The following is a 21,175-nucleotide window of genomic DNA, read 5'->3' as shown; positions in this document are numbered from 1 at the left end:
TTGGTGATTGAAATATTAAGCTTTTGATTTTTACTAAATACTAATTTTAAAGACTAAATTAAGACATCACTTGAGATCTCTCACAATTTGTTTATGATCAAATTCATTGTCTAACAACAAATAATAAAAAAAATTAGTCTTTGATATTTTAAACCTTGGGACAAATTTGTCTCTTTATTAATTTTGACTCATTATAATATAAAACTGATTTTTTTTTTTATATCATAATATTGGTACAAAGTTTTCACCACTCATCAAATTGGATATCTAGTTACCTTTGAACTATAGTCAAATCTAAAATGTTTGCATTTTCACTCCTTTCTCTTTTTCTTTTTTTGTTGGTACAATGCATTTGCACATTTTTTTTTAGTCTATTATAATTGTTAATTCTATGGAGATAAGATTCTTTTTTTCTAAATTTGTATTAAAAAAAGATTTATTTTCTAAAGAATTTTTTAAATATATAATTCAAACCACACAATTTTTCATTTTTAGGAAAAACATAAACTAGTACCATACAATTTTAATCCAATGGTCAAGAATTTTGACTGCCATTTAATGTAGCTAGGTAGAAAATCCATTTTCAAAAAGAGATTTTATTTTATTTTTTCAAAAAGAGATAAATAAATAAAATTTGACTTTTCATTAATATTATTTCTATTATGTCTTATATTAATAAATAGGAATTCATTTACGTGACCTTGTATATATCCCAAGTCACACCTACACCTACTCCTACTCATTTTATGGTTTCACATATTACAAACATATCACAAAAATTGTTGTAGGAGTGAGTGTGTGTTTATATTATTATTATTATAATTACATTTTCAATTTTTCTTTTATGAGTGATGGAGAAACATAAGTGCAAACTTTGTTTCAGAAGTTTCTCTAATGGAAAAGCTTTAGGTGGACACATGAGATCACACATGATGAACCTACCAATTCCACCAAAACAAAACAATTCACCACCACCACCGCCGCCGATGATTCAACTAAGTTTCGAAGCCGATTCGGGTTCATCACCATCATCCTCTTCATTTTATGGTCTAAGAGAGAATCCGAAGCGAAGCTTCCGATTCACAGATCCCAATCAAATCATCGACGGTGGCTCGATAATTCTCCAAGAAGATGGAGATAGCGAAATTGAGTCGTCGAAAAATCCAACCGGTCGACGATCCAAACGTGTTAAGAAAATTGATCCGATGAAGACCTCAATACAGAATAACGAGTCTGTACTGAGTTCTTCATCGGATATAACTACCGAAGAAGACATAGCTTTTTGTCTCATGATGTTGTCTCGCCACAATAACAACAACAACAACAATTGGAAAACACAACATCAAAATCATCAATATCAAGAACAACAAAATCATCATTATCATCAATATCAAGAAGAGGAGGAAGAAGAAGAACAACAATTCAACCAATATCTCGAAGAAGATGAAGAAGAAGACGAAGATGTCGAGGAAGAAGAAGAAGAAGAAAGTGAAGCTGAATCTGAGGAAGAAGAAGAAGAACTGAAACCGTTGAAGAAGGTACGAGGAAGATACAAATGTGACACGTGTAACAAAGTGTTTCGTTCATATCAAGCACTTGGTGGGCATAGAGCGAGTCACAAGAAGAATATGAAATTACTTGCAGAAAATGGTGGTGATTCAATTTCAAACCACCATGACCACAAAAATAAAATTGAAAACAACAATGTTATTGTTAATCATAACAATGTTGAAAAGAGAATTCATGAGTGTCCAATTTGTTTTAGAGAATTTTCCTCTGGTCAAGCACTTGGTGGACATAAGAGAACACATGGTATTGGAATTGGAAATGGAATTGGATCATCAGCACCAGCACCAGCACCAGCACCGGCACCACCAGCAGTAGCAACAACAGCGACGGCGGTTACAACAACAAATGTTCCAACAACCTCAACAGTAAATGTTGAGGTTGTTCGAAGAAGTACCGCGAATTTCGGAGATAATTTGATAGATCTAAATCTTCCTGCTGATATGGATGAAGATGATGATGGTGATGATGTTAGCCAAATTGAAGGCTCTGCTGTTTCCGATGCTGAATTTGTCAAACCTTAAAGTTGGAAAAGGAAATGAAGAATTCATTTTTTTTTATTTAGTTTGATGAATCCAAAGGTACAAAATTTTGGTCCTGTCATTGTTTTATTCTCAAAACAATTTTAGATTTTCTAATTGCTCAGCAAATTGGGTTATATTGTTACTTTACTTTACTCCATAGTTCATACTTTTTTGTTTTAATAATAATTTTATATTATAATAACAATTATTCTTAGACTCTAACGGTAGTTCAGTTTTGTTGGGATTATTGTTATGTTTTATTAGTTTATTCCTTGATGAAATCTCTAAACTGAGGTTGGCCGGAGGAATTACTTCAACTCTCGGTTAAGATGTTACTTCCTTAGAGTTAGAGTATCCATTGATGGTGGGGGAGTTAATTTTTTAATGCTTATTCTGTTTTTTATATAGTTTGAGCTTGTTTTCTCAAAGGACAAAATTTCTTAGTAATTGGTAGTTTTTTTTTTTTTTTTGCTTTTGCTCTTTTATGTGATTTGAAAGATTCATATTGGCCATGACACATTTGTCACTATCATACTATTTAGAAGACTAATTTTTGTCAAAAAATTTACTAAATCTCTTTTAGTGAACTTATTCAATTGCGTATTTTTAATTTTTCCGACTCAAACTGAAAATCTTATTTAAGAGATCGGAGTCTAGCTCCGGCGGGACCAACATAAAGTTGGTAGTTAGATTAAGATTTGATGGTTCACATTTTGATTTTTAATATATAAGATGGAAAATGGTAAGTTGGAATATTAGCATATGATGGACCATATTGCTTTACTATGAATTTTTCAACTTTATGGAATCCAAATTGTGTGATTTGGAGTTATGCAGAAGAATTGGTAAGCATGCTTGTTTTAGTGGGCTCTGTTTCAGCTTCCAAGTAACAGTTTCTACCATTCATTGTTTGTGTTGTGGATTTTAAATTAATTAAATTAAATAGTAAATAACAAAGTCACATTCTCATGGGAAGTTGATAAAAAAAGTGCTTATTTTATTAACTTCCACTTATGACCACCGGCATTGTTCAGTTCATGAAGACAAATATGTTTGTTTCATGCTTCTTTCATTTCTTTATATAACTGTAGTTGGATTCAATGCATTTAATATCATGATGTCAACGTTTGATTGCTTTTAACAGTTTATGAGATACAAAAGTGATTTTATAAACATAAAATTAATTTTGGAGATTTTAGTTGTAGTCAATAAATTATAACTCAACTGAAAGGAATGTTGAAATTGTTAGGTTGGACGTCTTATTTCTGACTTCTCTTTGTGTGTGGGTTTTCAATGTGTTAACATTTTAACTATCTACTAAATAAATAAAAGATGATAGTTGTAACTTATTTATTGAATATAAAAATCAATTGTCAAACTGCAATTTCAATCGTTTATCTTTAATTAAATTATTTTTGCCTCTAGAATTGATTTTAATAGAAAGTTGAGATTTAGGGCTACAAGTTTGCTGTTGTAGGATTTTTCACATGATGCGAGAATCAACAACTCATCCACAATTCCAATGTGCAAGAGTTTTTGAATAAAATCATTTTTCCTATTAGAATTAATTCTACAAAAAATTGAGAGTTGAAGCTTTGCCTTTGAAAATGACTTATAGTCTCAAGTTTATTATTTCCCTCACTTTTAATTGAGTGTGTTCAAATCAGGACCTGCTCAAGGGTAAAGCGGTTCAAGCCTTAGCTTTAGCCCAAAAAATAGTTTTTTTTATGGAGGGTTTAAGCCCCAAATAAAAATTATCGATGCATATTTATATATACTTAGGCCTCCAATTTAAAACAACATAGGTCTCCTTGTCCAATTGGTTCCGTGCATCGCTTGTTAAAGGCAGTATCTAGGTTCGTTTCCCCTTCAGGACATTTTTTTTTCCAGTTTTTTTTTTTCTTTTGACTGGATTTTTCCTCACTCTTTATAATGTTCCAACAGATTTTTCCTTTCACTATTTTTTCCTTACTTTTTATAATGTTCTAATTGTTTAGAGAACATTATTTATTTTAAACAAAAATTATTGGTCTATACAATAATATAAAAATCATATATAAGTATTTTTTAATGGTATATTTTATTTCCTATAAGTGATAAGTTTTTTAATTTTATTACAAATATAATTGATATATTTTTAGCTTTCTTAAAAAAAATCATATTTAATTTTTTGTAAATATAAAGTTGACGTTTTTTTTTCTTACAATGTTTTTTACTAAAAAGTACATATTTTTTATTAGGCCTCCTATTAATGTCCGCTTTAGGCCCCATATTATGTTAGGTCGGCCCTGGTTCAAATATAAATTGATTTACTTTCAACTCACTTTTATCTAAAATTATTTTTAATCACCGCATAAATAGTTACGAGAATTCTTAAATATGTCAAAATCAATTTTAGTCTTTAAAATTAAATACTACAACTTTCTCAAAAAGGAATCCATTGTTTCACTTATTTTCTCCTTTACTCTTTATTCCCTTTTGGCAAAAAGAAAATTTCTATGTCTCTATTAACTTTCCTCCCTCTCTTTCTGTTTGAGGCTATCTCCATCATTTCACACAGATTTCATAACTAGTAGAGATTATTATATATGTGACACATGATGATAATTTAATATAGCTACAGCAGCCCCTTGATTGAATCAGATTTTCAAAAAAAAATTCTTTACCATTATAGGAAAATCTATAAAAAGTGATGATGATATTATGAAAAAGATTGAAAGCAAGCAAGAGATCCCTTATTGTACTCAATGCTTATAGATTAATTTGGCTTAGTTAGGCGTGACTTAAGGATATCTAACTGAGGCAGGTCTTTTAGTTCTTTATGGAAAACTTTCTATCATGCTTATTAAATTTGTAAGAAATGACATATATATATATATATATATATATATATGATTCATCTCATGGAATTCACTTGTTTTTTACTTATTTTCTATTTTTTTGGTAAATCGAAGGTATCATTCGCGCAACTGCAAAGATTAATCCCCTCGAGGTAACTGAGATCCATTTAAGGGGTTAATCTCTTTCAATAAATGTTTATCCATACACACCGATATTTTTACTCGCTCATAAAATGATCCCTTAATTTTTAAATTTTGTTTTATGTTCACTTTCTAAAATCTAAAAGTGGTGTGGAATTTCTTTATTTATTAGTGTGTCATATCACCATGTTTTATGTCACATTAATAAAAAAATTAAACATGTCACCGGATTCAAACTTCGTTGGTGTCTTTGGAGGGATACATGTAAATATTTTTGTAAATTTTTATTTAGCCCTAACAGCTATAAGGTATTTACCGCCTTAATTAAACTGAAATATCATCCTCTCACCTTGATTTTATTTTATAAAAAAAAAAGTGACATGTTACCACTTTTAGGTCCTAAAACTTGAATGAGGAGCAAAAACTGGATTTCAATAAAAAGGACACCGATTTCATGATGAGCGGGTGAAAATAAGAGATAAAAAGTACAATTAAACTTTTTATTCTCATTTCACTATATTTTGTTTTTTGTTTAATAAGCAAGGAATTGGTTCATTAATATAAGCTATTAGATTTGGTCTAGTGGTGAGAGATTTGAGTAGTATGTTTACAAGTCCTAGGTTCAATCCCCAGCTCATTGTAAACAAAAAAAATTGGTTCTTTAATATATATGTGGACCAAATGGCATTGTTATGTAGGGATGGCAAAAAAAACCCAAACCCGAGAGACCCACCCGAACTCAAACCCAAGTCAACGGGCGAAACTCGATTTGACTGAGTTTGGGTTTGGGTTCGGGTGACACCCGATAATATGGGTGTGGGTTTGGTATCAGTCAAACCCACACCCGAAACTCATACACTCACCCGAAATATTTTATAATTACCTTAATTACCCCATAGTCTCCCTCAATTTCCTTGGAAGACCTTAAATTTTAGTTGTAATTTAATTTCTTGAAAATCTATGTTGTAATTTCTTGAAAGTCTATGTTTGAATTTCCTTGGAAGACCTTAATTTTAGTTGTAATTTAATTCAAAGCCTATGTTGGAATTTAATTTCTTAAATTTGCAAATTATTTTCAAATGTACTACGGGTTTGGGTTTGGGTGGAAAAAACCCGAACCCAATGGGTGTGGGCATGGGTGTTGTTTTGCCACCCGAACAGCTTTTGGGTTTGGGTTTGGGTGATGATTTCGGGTGTGGGTTTGGTAAGTGTCAAACCCGCACCCGTGGGCATCCTATTGTTATGAATTTGAATTGTAGATACTAGAATGTCGATATTTCACTTGAAATACTCTGACTAGTTAACAACTAAACCAAAATTAGAAAAGATTGAACTGCACACTTAGTAAATGGCCTTTACAAATTACAAAGTAGGATACTAGCTATTTAGCTATCTCTATCATGTTATTTCTTTGAGTAATAAATACTATCTCACTTTTTTAGTTTATGCAATTATCTTATAAATAAGCTTGTTTCTAAAATACATTATCTTTTCAATTTCGCCTCTGAACTGTATAAATATAATAATAATTCTTAAATTATATAAAATCCGTTAATTTAATTTTAAAGTATATGAAAATTCAACAATTTAATCTCTAACTTCTAAAAAATGATTAAATTGACAAATTTTATATAGTTTATGAACTATTTATTATATTAATTAAATAATTGAAAGACCAAATGGAATTCGACATTCTAGAAATGAACTTGTACTCAATGTTGAACTTTGGGCTATTTTGCATGGAATTATATATATTATTGAAGGAGCATGGTTTTAAGAGAGTTGTTGAATCAAATTTTTTGGTTGTGGTATCACTTATTTTGAATGGGTGTAGTTTTCTTCATCCATGTTATTCCTTGGTAAATCAAGTTAAGGACACTCATCAGCATTTTGAGAGCTACTCTTTGAATTATATTGATCGTGAAGTTAATCAAGTTGTTGATGATCTCGCCAAATTTGAACTAAATATTATAGTGTTAGGTTTTTTTGAGTTTGAAGTGTCTGCGGACTAGAGTTGTAGCATTTCGGTCAATTACAATAGAAAAAACCAAATTTTGATCAATAGAAAAAACCTACATATATCTGACTATATATGACTTCAAATTTGTGCTGACTAAAAGGAATCCCGTCATCAAACCACCCATCTTTGTCTTATCTTTCTCTTTTCCAATATTTTCAAAGGGAAGGATAGGCTTATCAAAAACCGCCCCTTTAAAAGAACACAAAATTGTACAAGGAAACACACAAAATCATAACAATATTAATCTTGTTTCACTATTTATGGTGCTTTGCTTTGCCTTTCGGTTGATATAATCAGTAACAGCCATAAATATTAGGAGAAAACTGAAAAAATGAAGAATATTGCAAAATATATATACAAGCAAGACTAAAGACAATTTGTATTCTTCCGTGAGCTTAACTTAGTTGATAGTGACATCACATTATATATATATATATATATAGGAGTTAGGGTTCAAACTCCAAACATTCAATTTATTTACCTTTAAGGTGAATTTTCTAGTAACTAAACTACTTAACAAGAAGAAAAAAAAACAATTTGTGTTGATCACCAATAAATTAATTTAAACGGTAAAATTTTTGGATCATTGATTTAAGTAAGTGGTTATAAGAATATTTTTTATTTTGAAATTGTTTTCAACTTTTGAAAATTTGACCAAACTCTTTTAAAATTAAGTTTTATAATATAGTATTTATAATTTTATCGCAAAATTTTTAAATTTTATTAAACTATAGTCCAATTTTTTTTATTATTTATTAAAATAAAAAATATTTAAATTGAAAATTTTAAATTAACTAAAATTACAATCTTCTATAATTTCTAGTTATCATTAAAAAAAAGATTATTTTAGTTGTAGTAGCTAGTGGTGAGTTGGGATTCTCTCAATTTTTTATTCTTTTGATTTTCTCCATTACTTTATAGTTTTAAAAATATAAATATAAAAATATAACATTAAATGAGTCCATATCTTTTTTATACACTTCAAAATATTTAAAAAAATTAATAATAAAATAAAATAATGGAGAGATACTCCTACTATCCGGAGTAGTGGTGGGGTTATTTGCTATTATAATTCTTAGGGATATGACTTAAAAAGGCTTAAAAAAGAACATAGTCAACAAGCTGAACTTTTTCCGTTGCCTTTCGTTTTCTTTGTCAAAGGTCTAACCAATACTACATCATCATCATTACCATAATTCAAAGTCTCTTTTCCAAGAAGTGTTTCAAATCATCAAATTTCGTTCCCTTAGCCACTTTTTTCTATGGATAAAATCCTTGATCTAATTTCATTTGAATCACCGTCAAGAATAAAATGTGAACACCTCTTTCAGTTAACATTTAAACTTTAGTTCGTTTTATTATAGGAGTGCCCCCAACAACTTTCATAGAAATTTGGATTCTCTCATGCTTTTTGTCCAAACTTGCAAGTAAAGAAAAAGATGAAAAATTAGACACACAAAAAACATCCATTAGAGTTGTGTTGTACACATTTACTTATTTATTTATTTATCAAACATCCTATAATGAAACTTTGAGAAAGAAGTCTATGAATATCTACATATATGCATTACCAACTAAAATAAGATATATATTGTTCTTGCAAGGATTTATGGGGGTATGCACTTGACTGATGTTCTAGGCCTAAGTGTTTTAGTAGGTAAATATGTAGATTATTATAATGTCTTCTTTGAAGTGGAGGGGGCTTATATATATGCGCGTAGGAGTAAGCGCATAGATAAAATACACTCACCCTTATCGTGAAGCCACTATCTCCATTACTTTAAGGGTAATTATCTTATGTGTGCTATTAATCCGGCCTCACCTCTTCAGGGTTAGGGAAAGGTGGTTGCCTAGTGGGTGAATCGTTTTGACCGTTTCTAATGGGCCTATCTATAGCGGGCGAGTGGCCCATTTGGGTGGTATTGGGCCTAGACCAATTATACACAGGCATCACGCCCGGTACATCCATAAAAAAATAAAATTAAAAAACCAAAATAAGATATATAATATCACGTACGTACATAATTCAAAAATTTATTGACATGCAATGATTTAGGTACGAATTTGCAATTCTTCACTTCTCAATATTAAGTACAAGTGAGTTTTACCGTTAACCTTTTTAGGAAAAATAAGACACATATATAATTGATCGCTAATGTAAATTAAGCAATGATGTAAATTTTTTTTCTCTATTGATCATATGACTTTTTTACTCAGGAATAGGAACCTCATTTAAAAATCTTCTCAAGTTGAATTGAGGACTAACTTCCATTTATATAGGTAGAAAGGATAGCCAAACTTGTTTTACAAGTCAAGCAACGTACCCGGGAGGCATGGGCTAGGTTTAACTCAATTTAGCCATGTGAATATGGTTAGGCAATTGCCAAACTTTTAGGACTATTAATGTGTTAATTGCTACATGAATCCAATTTGAAGTGACTAAGCTCTTGCTTAGCACATACTACTCTGTCCCAAAATATAAGCAAAAGGTGGTCAACAAAAGTGGATGTATTTGGTCCAAATTTTTAACCTAATACATCAAGTTTCTTTGACCCACTTTTGCTTATATTTTGGGACGGAGGGAGTATTGACATACCCACTCTAAATCCTACATAAATTATATTTATGTTTAACATAACCTTTTTTCCATAAATTGCGTTCTCAACGGGGAAAATTTTGTTGTTGTTGTTGCTGCATCTAGGTATGTTGTAGATGGAGTTGATGTTATGGCAAGTGAGTTAAGTTTCACATTGCTTAGAAAAGCGGAGGCTGAACACTTGTGAGAGGACTCATAAATTTAATGTCTTAAGGTTTTGGGTAAAAGTAAAAATATAATTTAACTCATTCAAAGTCACCATACAAGTTGTGTTGACTTCCATTGTTCACCACAAATTAAGTCGGGACATGTCGATCGAACTGTACTACATTTGTTTTATAGATTTGTTCTATAAAGTATGCTTGATATGCAAAATGTAAGTATTTGATATAAGTGTACATGGTAGTAGAGCTGTCAAAATGGGTCGGGCTATTGGGCCGGCCTATTAGGCCGATAGGGCCAGACCTTATCGGGCCAGACTTTAGCGGGCCGGGCCTTATCGGGCCAGACCTTATCGGGCCAGGCTTTTTCATGGGCCGTCATGGGCCGGCCCACGGGCTTCTGGGCCGGCCCGTTAAAAAAATTAAAAAATATTTTAAAAAATTCTATAATTTTTTTATTGTTATATTTTGATCCTATTTTTACGCATAAATTATATATAATCTTTTTTATTAGTTTGTCGTTTTATTATTTTTTTTAAAACAAATTATCGTTTTATTGTTATTATTTGTGTTTTGTTCCTATCTATAATCTGTTTTATTCATATTTCTAAGCATATCATGTTTTTATTGTATTTATCTTATATTCTTTCTATATTTTTTTGTTGTGAAATTACAATGAAGGATATAAAACTTGGAATATAGTTAAAACTACTAAGGATAAATTAGTAACTTTGGTAGTAATTAATTTGATTATATTAGAAGTAGATATAAATACTGAGATACGAGGTGGAAATCTATACCTATGTATAAAGAGGATACAAAAAAATTTGGTGTGAACTTTTCATAATAACAACAATACCCTTAATTTTTTTTTTGGGCAGCAAAAAATTTTTATTAACAAACTCACCATAACATAAGACGCGTCTTTTTTTTTAGCTGTAAAAATCTTTTATTAACAAACTCACCAAAACATAAGGCAAAATAGAAAATGTGGATCACACAAACTGACACTGGCCGCTAATAATAATAATAATAATAATAATATGACAAAAAACTTTTTGGATTATGATGAGATTATTTGTTAGAGATTTGTTTGTTTGTTTGATGAGGATAAAGAGGATGATATTATTGTTTGGGAGATTATGTGAGAAAATATAGGGATATTTAGATATAAAATAAATTTAGTACTAGAATCTGTTTTTTTTTTCAAAAAAAAAAAACTGAAAATTAGTGGGCCGGTCCATCGGGCCATATAGGCTTTTTACTTATTGGGCCGGGCTAGGCGGGCTGGGCCACGAAGTTAACGGGCCAGGCCGGGCCAGCCCTTTTATATGAACGGGCCCCCTCGGGCCGGGTCGGGCTGGACCGGGCCGACCCCTTTGACAGCTCTACATGGTAGAACAACGCAAGATAAATATTTAAAGTTTTGAACAAATTGTGTTTTGTACGATATTTGGTGCATAAATGATTATTTTGGTATTTTAGACATTTTTGCATAGGACAAAAAGTTGTCTCGTGATTCAGTGAGAGATAAGAATTTTAGTTTTTGTCCAGTCTCTTACCCCAAGTTTGTTCAATTCCAATAACAATTTTAAAATCAAATAAATTGTCATGTTCAGTCCCTTATTTTTTAGCAAATGAACCGCATCCACAATTTCTTTCCAATGTAGTAAGCTTGACTTCATTTTTAACCATTGACAATTGCTATACTAGAAAGTCAAACACAAATTATGACCCTATTACTCCTCCATATTTTCTTCACAATGTTGATTACAACCTAACAAAACCAATTTTAATATATAACAAAAGTTATTTATTAAAGATGAAAACTCATTGCTTGGCATATTAGTATTGCCTAACAAAGAGTAACTCCACCACACACAATTTATGATAACTATGTGTAGCAACCCATGTGTGAAAATAGTGAAATATTCACTATAAAGCAAGAATAGGATGCTCAATTACTTGTCAATAATTTATAGAAGAGAACCTTTAAGTGTTTCTCTTCTTTTACTATATTTTCTCACCAAATCTAACATAACATTAGTGTGTTTGTGCCAACTTGAAAATCCTTAACTTGTGAGTCACCTACAAAAAAATAAAAAATAAAGAGTATCTTCAAAATGCCAAGACAAGGCTGTCCTAATAATTGGACTTGAAATTGAATCCTTCCACACAAATTTTATTGCTTCATTCCCTCTTCCTTCTTTTCAACTCTTTTACTTTGCTTAACTACTTTGTGTCACTCTTATTATGCACAAAATGTTAAAGGGTTGCCTTAAGTTCACATCACAAACACCATGATTCCATGCCCCTCTTACTAAAGTCATGCACACTCAAAAGCTTTGCACTACTAAGTCGTCAAAATCTCACTTTGATACTATTACACTATCACATGTGAGTGTTTCCATTAAAAGATGCTTAATACTAATGTTTATAAATACACAAATATGGTCCCGTCCCTTGTCCACTACTAACAAAGGCACCAAATATTAGGCAAAATCTCTAGTACAAACTATATTTTGTTTCCCGATAAGTTTAATTTATCAAAGAGTTTAGTGACTGAAATTTCACTTTTTTAAGGTGAATAAGTGTGGAGTGTTGGAGTTTGAACTCCAACTTCTACATATAAAATTCGATATTCCTACCAATTGAAATAAGCTCCGAAGGACCTGATAAGTTTTTACATTGATTAAAAGTTCAATTAAAAAAATAATGCAGTAGTAATTTTGAAATTATCACGACTATTTTAATAGGTTGGTGACATAATAAATTTTAAAAATATTTTTTTATATCTGTCGTATAAATCAACCGATTTCAAAAATATTTTTTAAATGAATTATTCAACCAACCATTCAAGAATCAAAATTCCTATTTATAAAAGGCAATTCTTCACTCTCTTTCTTCTTTATTACGTCCGAGCTCCTATAGTGTAATCGTTCACAGGCTAATTAAGTTGCCATCCCCCACCCTTATATATAGTATAGTCATCCCTCACCGTTGGAACAAATGTTGAAGCATAAACCAGACACACACACACTTTGTGATTTGAGAGAGATGAAGGAGAAGAGAGGAAAGTAAATCTTTATTCAATTAGAGAATAATTGTGATTACAATGAAGTGATAAGGGGTGAAAAACAAATGTGAGATTACAACTGTATTTATAGACTATACAGTGTAACTTACTCTCTAAGTAACTAACTAACTGAATGTGTAACTGTCTAACTGACTCACTAACTGCCTAACTGCCTTACAACTGCAACAGATAACAACTAAGATGCTTAAGCATCTAGTAAAACATCATAGTACTGAATAGGTTCGACAATTACAAACAACACTCACTTGCTCAATTACTCTCACGTCTATAAAGCATTGTCCCTCACTCAGTCGCTCTCTTTTATTCTTTCCATCCGATCTTCTCTCTCGTGCCTATAAAGTACATCCAATTATTGATATAGAGTTTTCTATGAGGCACTATATCCACATTGTCCAATGTTTGTTCCTAACAAGTAGGTTGGGAATAGGCCAGGTCAGGTCATGCTTTGACAGGCCTGAGCCTGGCCTACGGTTTTTCTTCAAGCCTAAACTTGGCTACGACCTATCAAATGCTATTTTTTTGGCATGGCCTAAGCCTTTTTAAAGTTTGGTTTGACCTTGTAGTCTATTTAAAAGTCGTGTTACATAAAGACCTCTATATAGTTTTTTTAAATAGGCTAAACATGCCTTAAAGCCTATTTCACATTTAAATTTTTATAATTTCTAAAACATTAAGAAAAAACTAATAAAATGATTAGCACATGAATTAAAAGCTAATAAAATAACAAATACAATTACAACAAAGTCTATTAAGTATGTCATAATACAATTAATATATAAATAATAATATTATATAAATAATAATTATTAAATATAAACAGGCCGCCCTATCAGGCTTTGTAGGCTTTTTTAAAAGTCTGAGCCTGACCTATTTATGTAAATAGGCTCTTTTCAAAATCTAAGCCTAACATTTTTAATAAACAGATCAGATCATGCTTAAACAGGCCAAACCCTACTAACAAAACTAGTTGTCCGTGAATGTCTTTCTTTTTGCCATCAACCTTCCATTGTCCGTTTCACACCATGCCTATTAATTTGTTCATGCTCTCTCTGCTCATAAGGCATTTTTAGTCTTTAGATTTTGTTTTGTGCATTTTTAATCTTTAGAATTTATTAAATATGAACAATTTTATCCCCGTAATCAGTTGGTAGGGACGTCGTACTATATGTGTAGGAGTTTGGGTTCGAACCTGGGACACTCCACTTATTCACCTTTAAGGTGGATTTTCTAGCCACTAGACTACTTAACAAAAAAAAGTATGAACAATTTTAAATGGAAACTGAAAACCCTAAAATGTGAAAATGTCATATACACTATATATCGAATTACCATGAAACTAACTTGTGTAGTTGCTTTATTGTTTTAGTATTTGGATTGAATTTATATGGATTATATATCATTTCAATATGCTTCTATTGTTATTTGTTTTCTGTGTGTGAGTGTAACTAGCTGTGCTTGTGTTGTAATTATTTGAGTTTAGTGAATTGATGAAGTTTACAATTAGGTTTGTGGAGTGATTAGATAATATTGATGTGGGGTTTGTGGATGGAGAGAAGACCTTGATTTATTGGTGAGCATGGATGATGAGGAACTCCAATAAGCTCAAGATTTTTATGATGAGTTCTTGAATTAAAGTGCCCAAGGTGTTTCCCAAGGATCTCATCTTTTGATTTCCAAGATTCTCCCCTCAAATTCAGTCAAAATGTAAAAAAATAATATGTTTTTGTAATTTTAATTTGTATGCACCAACACGGTAAAAAAAATTCATCATCAATTAATCACAATTATCGGATCATTTGAATTTCATCTTAACCATTTCTAAAATCTCATATACGATTCATTGTAATGAACAAAAGAGTTAAAGTTTTTACACTGGGACCAACAATAAATTGGTCTAAGTGGTAAAAATTTTGGACTCCTTAAACAGATAGTCAAGGGATTGATTCATGACTTCTACGTATAGAAAGAGTTCGGTTGGAATGAGAGAATTCATCTTGTGTGTCCCACAAGTTCTCCGACTAAGACTAGTCATCACTATAACAGCGGTGGAAACTTCGTACATATATCATGGTAAAAAGAATGATGTGAACTTTTCATTTGATTTATGTGGATTATTTAATATATTAATTTATGTGGATTCTTTATTGATGTGAACTTTTCATTTCCTTTAATATATTGATGTGGATTTTTTATGATGGAGATTCGAATTTCGACTACTTCTTACTTTTCAATGATAACATGAATTTTATTATAATGAATTTTTATTTAATGATGATGGACTCACCCTAACGGTGGTCAACATTATTCTGATGCAGAGACATTTTATGTAACATGAAGGTAATATTTACTTAAAGATGACAAAAATATTGGTATTCGCGATGATCTGCGGATAAAATCCACCACAGGTATGGAGCGAGTTGTTTAGTGGATATCCGCAGATAAAATAAATGGATATTTTAACCACCCGCTAGTTAATGGATACAGATGCAGATTGAATAATATCATTAATTATTAAATATAAAAGAGCATTTTAAATTCATTAGAACTTTGTTTTAATTATAAATGAAATGTATGGGTGAATACAGCTCAATAGTGATGGAGCCCGCAGAGGAGGTGGGGATACTTGCGGTGGCCTATTCCGCAACTCTAACGGGAGGTGAATTAAAGGTTACATAAAAAAGATTGGAGCTTATGATGCCCTTCATGTTAGAATGTGGGGTATGTACATCGACTTAGATCTTGCGTGGAAAGAGCGTATTTCTCATCTCATAATGGAGAGTGACTCAAAGATTCTGATTGATATGATGATGGATAACAAGTTTAATGGGATGCTTCGCAATGTGTTGACTTTTAATTGACATATCCAAATTCGTCACACTTGGAGGGAGGAAAATCGTTGTACTGATTGGCTTGCCAATTTTAGCCTTTTCCATGAGAATGAAGATGGAGGAAAAATACTCTCCGAAACGAGGAATAAAAATGAGGATCATTTAAAATGGTGGAAAGTTAGGGGGTAAAGTAATCTCCATTCATTCCTCGCCCCGTTGACATTCCCAAACCGAGTGGATAAATATTTGAGTGAAATGTCATATACGAAATTTCAAAATTCGTCAAATTCCTCCATGGTGTTTACCTATTTTTTTATAAAAAAAAACAAAAAAACTCATAAGTATTTACCCATATTACCCTCACATTAAAACGACGACACAAATTTGCGTTTTAATCACTGCAGCAACAAACACCACCACCACCCTCTATCCAATAGATTTTCCCTCTTTCATCTTCAATCTTCATCTTCTTCTTCATCGCCATGGATTATTCAGGCTACAACCCTAACCAACCTCAACCTCAACAACAACAATCGTATTACGAATACGATCCATCTCAGATTCAACTTCAACCCTACGATCAATCTTATGCTACTGCTGCTGCAGCATATCAATCTTCATATTACGCTGCTTATAATCAAACATATGCTTCTTATTATCCAACTGATTCAACAACATCACAGCTTCAACAACAACAACAACCGATTAATTATTATCAACAATCTGAACCCGCTCCGGTTCATCCTCCTGGTGTTAACCCTGAACCGGTTCAGCTTAATAATATTCCGGTAATTTCATTTATTCAATCCTCATTGTTTGTTATTTGTTGAATTTTTTAACCTAGAGGAGAATTTTTCTGTTTTATTTTGACCTAGTTTAATCGTGGATTTGATTTGTGTGTTTTTTAGTTTGATTTTGTTAGAGTTAGGGTTTTTTGTGATTCTGATTAATTGGTCATGAATGTGCTTGAAATTGGGATCTTCAATCAGTTTTATTGTATGGAAGAAGGGTTTTTTGTGTGTGTTGATTCATCAATGTGTGCAAGGAAATGGATTTGAGTTTGATTTTTGTTAGAGGGATCAATTAAATTTGGGTTCTCTGTGATTCTGATTAATTTGTGATTAATGTGCTTAAAATTTAGTTTTTTAATTGGTTTTATTGTCTGTAAGAGGGGATTTGTGTGTTTTGTTGATTTAATAATGTGTGCAATGAAATGGTTTGAGTTTTACCTAGTTAAATTTTGGATTCAATTGTATTTTTGAGTTCGATTTTTTTGATAGAGTGTTGAATTAAATTAGAATTCTATGGGATTCTGATGAATTTGTCATGTGCTTGAAATTGGGTTCTCCAATCAGTTCTGTTGTATGAAGGAAGGTTTTTTTTTTTTTTTTTTTTTTCACTTTTGTGTGTGTTGATTAATTAATGTCTGCAAGGAAATGGATTTGAGTTTGACCTAGTTAAATAGTGGATTTAATTGTGTGCTTCAGTATCTGCAAGGCGAACACTGATGATCAATTTTTTACTGTGATCATGGTATATCTAGAAGTGGCTTTGTGTCTCTTCAGTAATATTGATGTTATTGAATTCTTGTTTTTGGTCCTTTGAAAGTTTATGCTCAAACTATGTTGTTGTTGGACCCTAGTGCATTTGTATCTGTGTTACATGGGATAAGATAAACCTTATTTCAATGTTGTTATTCCCAACAAATGTTACTATTGTACTTTTCTCTATATCTCTTTTATAGTCTTTCACCGTAATATTTTCTGTCTGTTTTGGGCGGGGTGAGGTTGTTATTCTTTATCCATCTGATTGCTGCTTGTAGCATAGAGCAGGACCAACCTGATAGTAGTTCTATTCGTTTTATGGCTTTGTCTAACTATGATAACTTACCAAACTAGCGCAAAAACTTCTGTGATTTGTTATGGCCTGCATCAAACTACTTTCTTTATAAAAATTTGACCATCAACAACAACCATATCAACCCTTATCTGATTGGCAGATTGCCTACATGGATCAGTTGATAGAATTAGGACCATTGTTACTATGAATTTTGCCTTAAGGTTTGGTTGTTGTTGTTGTTGTTAAGTTTGCACAGTTCTTATTCTACTAATGTTTCTCGAAGACCGCCACAGCTGAGGCATAGAAAATGCCCCAGCAGCTTCTTTTACTTGTGTCTCTGACACTAAACAGGATTAGTAGAATCATCTTATCAATTTACCCCATCTTTGTTCCAAGAAAAGAATCTCTCATAGGGTAGTTTGTAGAGGCTCTTTACTTAATATTGCTATAGTGAGATCATTGAAACGATGTGTATTCATTGTATGCCAATCAGCATTGGCTTTTAATTAGCTTCGGCAAGTACCTACCGTTGACGTTGCTGAAACTGAAAGAAGATGACTTAAGATAAATCGAGTCACAATTAAGCCATTGATTGATATGGTTTATTCCTCCTCGAATCAGTTCACCAAATTTGCTTCTACTCTAACATGCTAGTTTCTTGATTTATTACCAAAATTTGAAGGAGTGAACAGAAAAGGCTGATTGAAGATTTTGCGGATCTTTGACTTTTCAAATATTTTTTTTATGCTTTTAGAGAGAATATCTTGCTGTGCTTCCTCAGGCTGTTTTCAGAATTCTTTGGACAAAAGGATGATACTGGAATAGGTATTATATCCCCGGCTTTTCATATAAAACATTCAGAAGATGTTGAGAATTCTGCAACCTTGGCCACAACACCCTAGAGTGACCAGATAAAGACAGTAGTTGCATAATCTAAGCTAATAAGCAATTGTGACTCTTACCTTAAGTGCCACAATAATGCTCGCATGGTGGTGGGTCTTTGCTGGTTGCTTTAGAGCTGATGTGGGCATAAGATCATCGTGTTTCTCTTCTTAACTGTCTGGCCATAATTTTGCAGTGCCTTACAGTTTGGGAAAAGGAACTCCGTTCTTTTGGTTATTCAATGGATATAATCTTTGTTTGATATGCTTATTTCTTCTTTTGTCAGAGGGTGTTTCGTTTTCAGTTTCACATTTAGGGGAGCATTGAGCATGTTTTCAGGAATTAAATTGACCACTTCTCAAGGGTTGCCTGATCAACAGTATCTTGAGGCTGATAAAGTTGTTGATGTACACGAATTGGCCAACTCCCTGGTCAATTGATTGGTACACTGGTTGATATGCCATAAGATTATATCAATCCTAATGAGGAAAATCCATGTTTGTTTGGACTTTGGAGATCTATTGGACATGAATAGTTGGTGCATGAGTTACACACCACTGATTTGAATTTTGGAAGGCAAATTAAAATTGCCAAGATTCAAGGCATAATGGTTAATCAAATGGTCGAGTTCTTTTTCTGTTAAAATGATCATTGTCAAGCATGTGAAGCATTTACATTATATTAAAGTGATCATTAAGATCATTTTAAGAATTTTGTTTCATATACAAAATTGAGATACTTAGATTTACTGTATGTAAGAATTGGAATGATTTTTGAAATCGAGGATGCCTTGGAAGCAGTTTTAAGGCCATCACAGTCTGTCCCATTTGTTAATGTTAGTGGTGACTTAAAACTACTCTGTTATAAATATTTCCTTGGTTATCACCTTGATAAACCAGATATTCCTTTTCTTAATCAGTTTTTTCTTTGTTATTAACTCTTCTCCAATATTTGCATACTTGGAGTATAGAGTTCCTTCATAAATTGACTTGCACGGCATTGACAGTTTTTTCTTGTGCTATTTTGTCAATTCTGTGCAAATCTTTTATTCTAATCCTTTCCTCTCAAATCTCCAATTTATTTGTACATGAATATTTGTGACCATATAAATATATGCTTGACTTTGAACGTGACCTTTTATTTTCAGATCGGGTCATCATCTCAATACAGAGGTGGGGGTGGTAGATCATTCAGGCGGGGTGGTCGTGGTCGAGGTCAGTTCAATCGTGGAAGAGGACGTGGAGTGGGTAGTGGGAGACACTTTCCGTCTCATTCTTCTGGTGTTGCTATTTCTGATGTACCTGGTGCGTCTGCTGGAGCCACTTATGCAGTACCAGGTTCATCATCAGTCTCAGCTCAAGTGCAAACTGCACCAGTGCAAGCGCCACCACATGGGGTATTTTGTGAAATTTGTAAGATTGAGTGCAATACCTCAGAAGTCATGCAGGTGCATCTGAAAGGAAAAAAGCATCTGAAGAATATAAGATTACATGAAGCAAAACAGAGACACGGTGCTATCAACGGATCAGAGAGTAGTCAGATTCCTACCTCTCAATTGAACTCAACAGAGCAACCTATGATAGCTCAGGAGTCTGAGAACCCCACCAAAAACATGAGCTCTGAAATTGCAGCTGATAATAACAATGTAGGAGAGACTTCTGATGTTCAAGCTGAAGAGCCTGATGGGTTAAGTATAGAAAACTCTGGTGCAAGAGGCCGTGGATTGAAGCGTAAGTTAAGAGGAGGAAAAGGACGTAAACAGGCGAGGACTGCTGATGGTTCAAATCCTGAACAAGCTGTAGCTATTACATGTGAGTTGTGCAATGTTAAATGTGACACCCAACGCGTATACCAGGCTCATATTAGTGGGAAAAAGCACATGAAGCGTGCCTATGGTCCCCAAGCAGTAGGTAACCAAGCTTTGGCCAGAGTAGGTCCCCAAGCTTCGTCTGAAGTAGGTTCCCAAGCTTTGGCTGGAGTTGTAGGGCTTCAAACACTTTACCCACCTGACATCAATGCTCTAGCCAATGCAATTAATGCTCAAGTCCAACAAGGTGATAATGATCCACAGGTACTTCTGGCTCAGCTCCTGGTGAATGCACTATCTCAAGCACAAGGATCAACAGCAGCACCCGTGAATGGCTCCTTGGCTGCTCAGACACCAACACCCATAGCTGGGGCCGGTTCAGGTTATGATCCCCAGTTGGTGCAGACTCAAGTCTCGGAAGTCACAGCGCATGCTGGGGTGGGAAATCTTCCTGAAGAATCAAAAAATGAGATTTTATCTGTTCCACTGGAATCAAATGCACATGAAGGTTCAAATGTTGGCACCCAAAATGAAGGTGGAAGTTCGGAAACTAAATAGGTGCTAATGACAGGCAGAGACAATTCAGGTGCTTCAAATGAATACCTTCATAATGTGAAGCTCTCTAATCATAGTAGGACCAAAGTAGAACAATCATTCTCTTTCGCAATTTCTTTTACTTTTTTTCGGATTATTGTTTATTATATTTCCGGCGGGGATTTTTCGTACCAAAGAGATATGAACACTATCAATTGCTCACATGGATGTTAGACAAATCCTTTAGATTGTTGCATGTCTTGTGCTTGTGATGCTTTTTACCATTTTAGAAGACAGAAGAAAATTGAGTTATTAAATGTGTGTGCGCACGCCCTCGGGT

The 21,175-nt window shown here is 32.8% G+C and overlaps 2 protein-coding genes across 4 annotated transcripts; both read left to right on the top strand.

Annotated features, from left to right (window-relative positions):
* The first annotated feature begins 752 nt into the window (after positions 1-752).
* Positions 753-2,312, top strand: LOC123923298 (zinc finger protein ZAT9-like). Its single transcript, XM_045975985.1, has one exon. The coding sequence runs from the start codon at positions 852-854 to the stop codon at positions 2,088-2,090; it is 1,239 nt and encodes a 412-aa protein (XP_045831941.1). The 5' UTR covers positions 753-851; the 3' UTR covers positions 2,091-2,312.
* Positions 2,313-15,965: 13,653 nt separating this feature from the next.
* On the top strand, positions 15,966-21,091 carry LOC123921097 (zinc finger protein 346-like). 3 transcript variants are annotated; one of them, XM_045973495.1, is made up of 3 exons: positions 18,366-18,437; positions 18,781-19,116; positions 19,642-21,091. In XM_045973495.1, the coding sequence occupies exons 2-3, from the start codon at positions 19,102-19,104 to the stop codon at positions 20,857-20,859; spliced, it is 1,233 nt and encodes a 410-aa protein (XP_045829451.1). In that variant the 5' UTR covers positions 18,366-18,437; positions 18,781-19,101; the 3' UTR covers positions 20,860-21,091. The 3 variants fall into 3 exon arrangements, with proteins under 3 accessions (XP_045829448.1, XP_045829451.1, XP_045829450.1); XM_045973492.1 differs by lacking the exons at positions 18,366-18,437; positions 18,781-19,116 and adding an exon at positions 15,966-16,561; XM_045973494.1 differs by having other exon boundaries at positions 18,781-21,091.
* Positions 21,092-21,175: the final 84 nt, after the last annotated feature.

Source organism: Trifolium pratense, linkage group LG4 (assembly GCF_020283565.1).
Source record: "Trifolium pratense cultivar HEN17-A07 linkage group LG4, ARS_RC_1.1, whole genome shotgun sequence".
Lineage (NCBI taxonomy): Eukaryota > Viridiplantae > Streptophyta > Magnoliopsida > Fabales > Fabaceae > Trifolium > Trifolium pratense.
Note: the sequence above shows the minus strand (reverse complement) of the source record. Positions and strands in the feature narration are given on the sequence as shown.

Excerpts from the sequence above, each read along its gene's own strand:
- LOC123921097 (XM_045973492.1), top strand. The coding sequence starts at position 16,256 with ATGGATTATTCAGGCTACAACCCTAACCAACCTCAACCTCAACAACAA. Across the intron at positions 16,562-19,641 it reads TTCAGCTTAATAATATTCCG|ATCGGGTCATCATCTCAATA; the intron begins GTAATTTCATTT and ends TTTTATTTTCAG.
- LOC123923298 (XM_045975985.1), top strand. The coding sequence starts at position 852 with ATGGAGAAACATAAGTGCAAACTTTGTTTCAGAAGTTTCTCTAATGGA.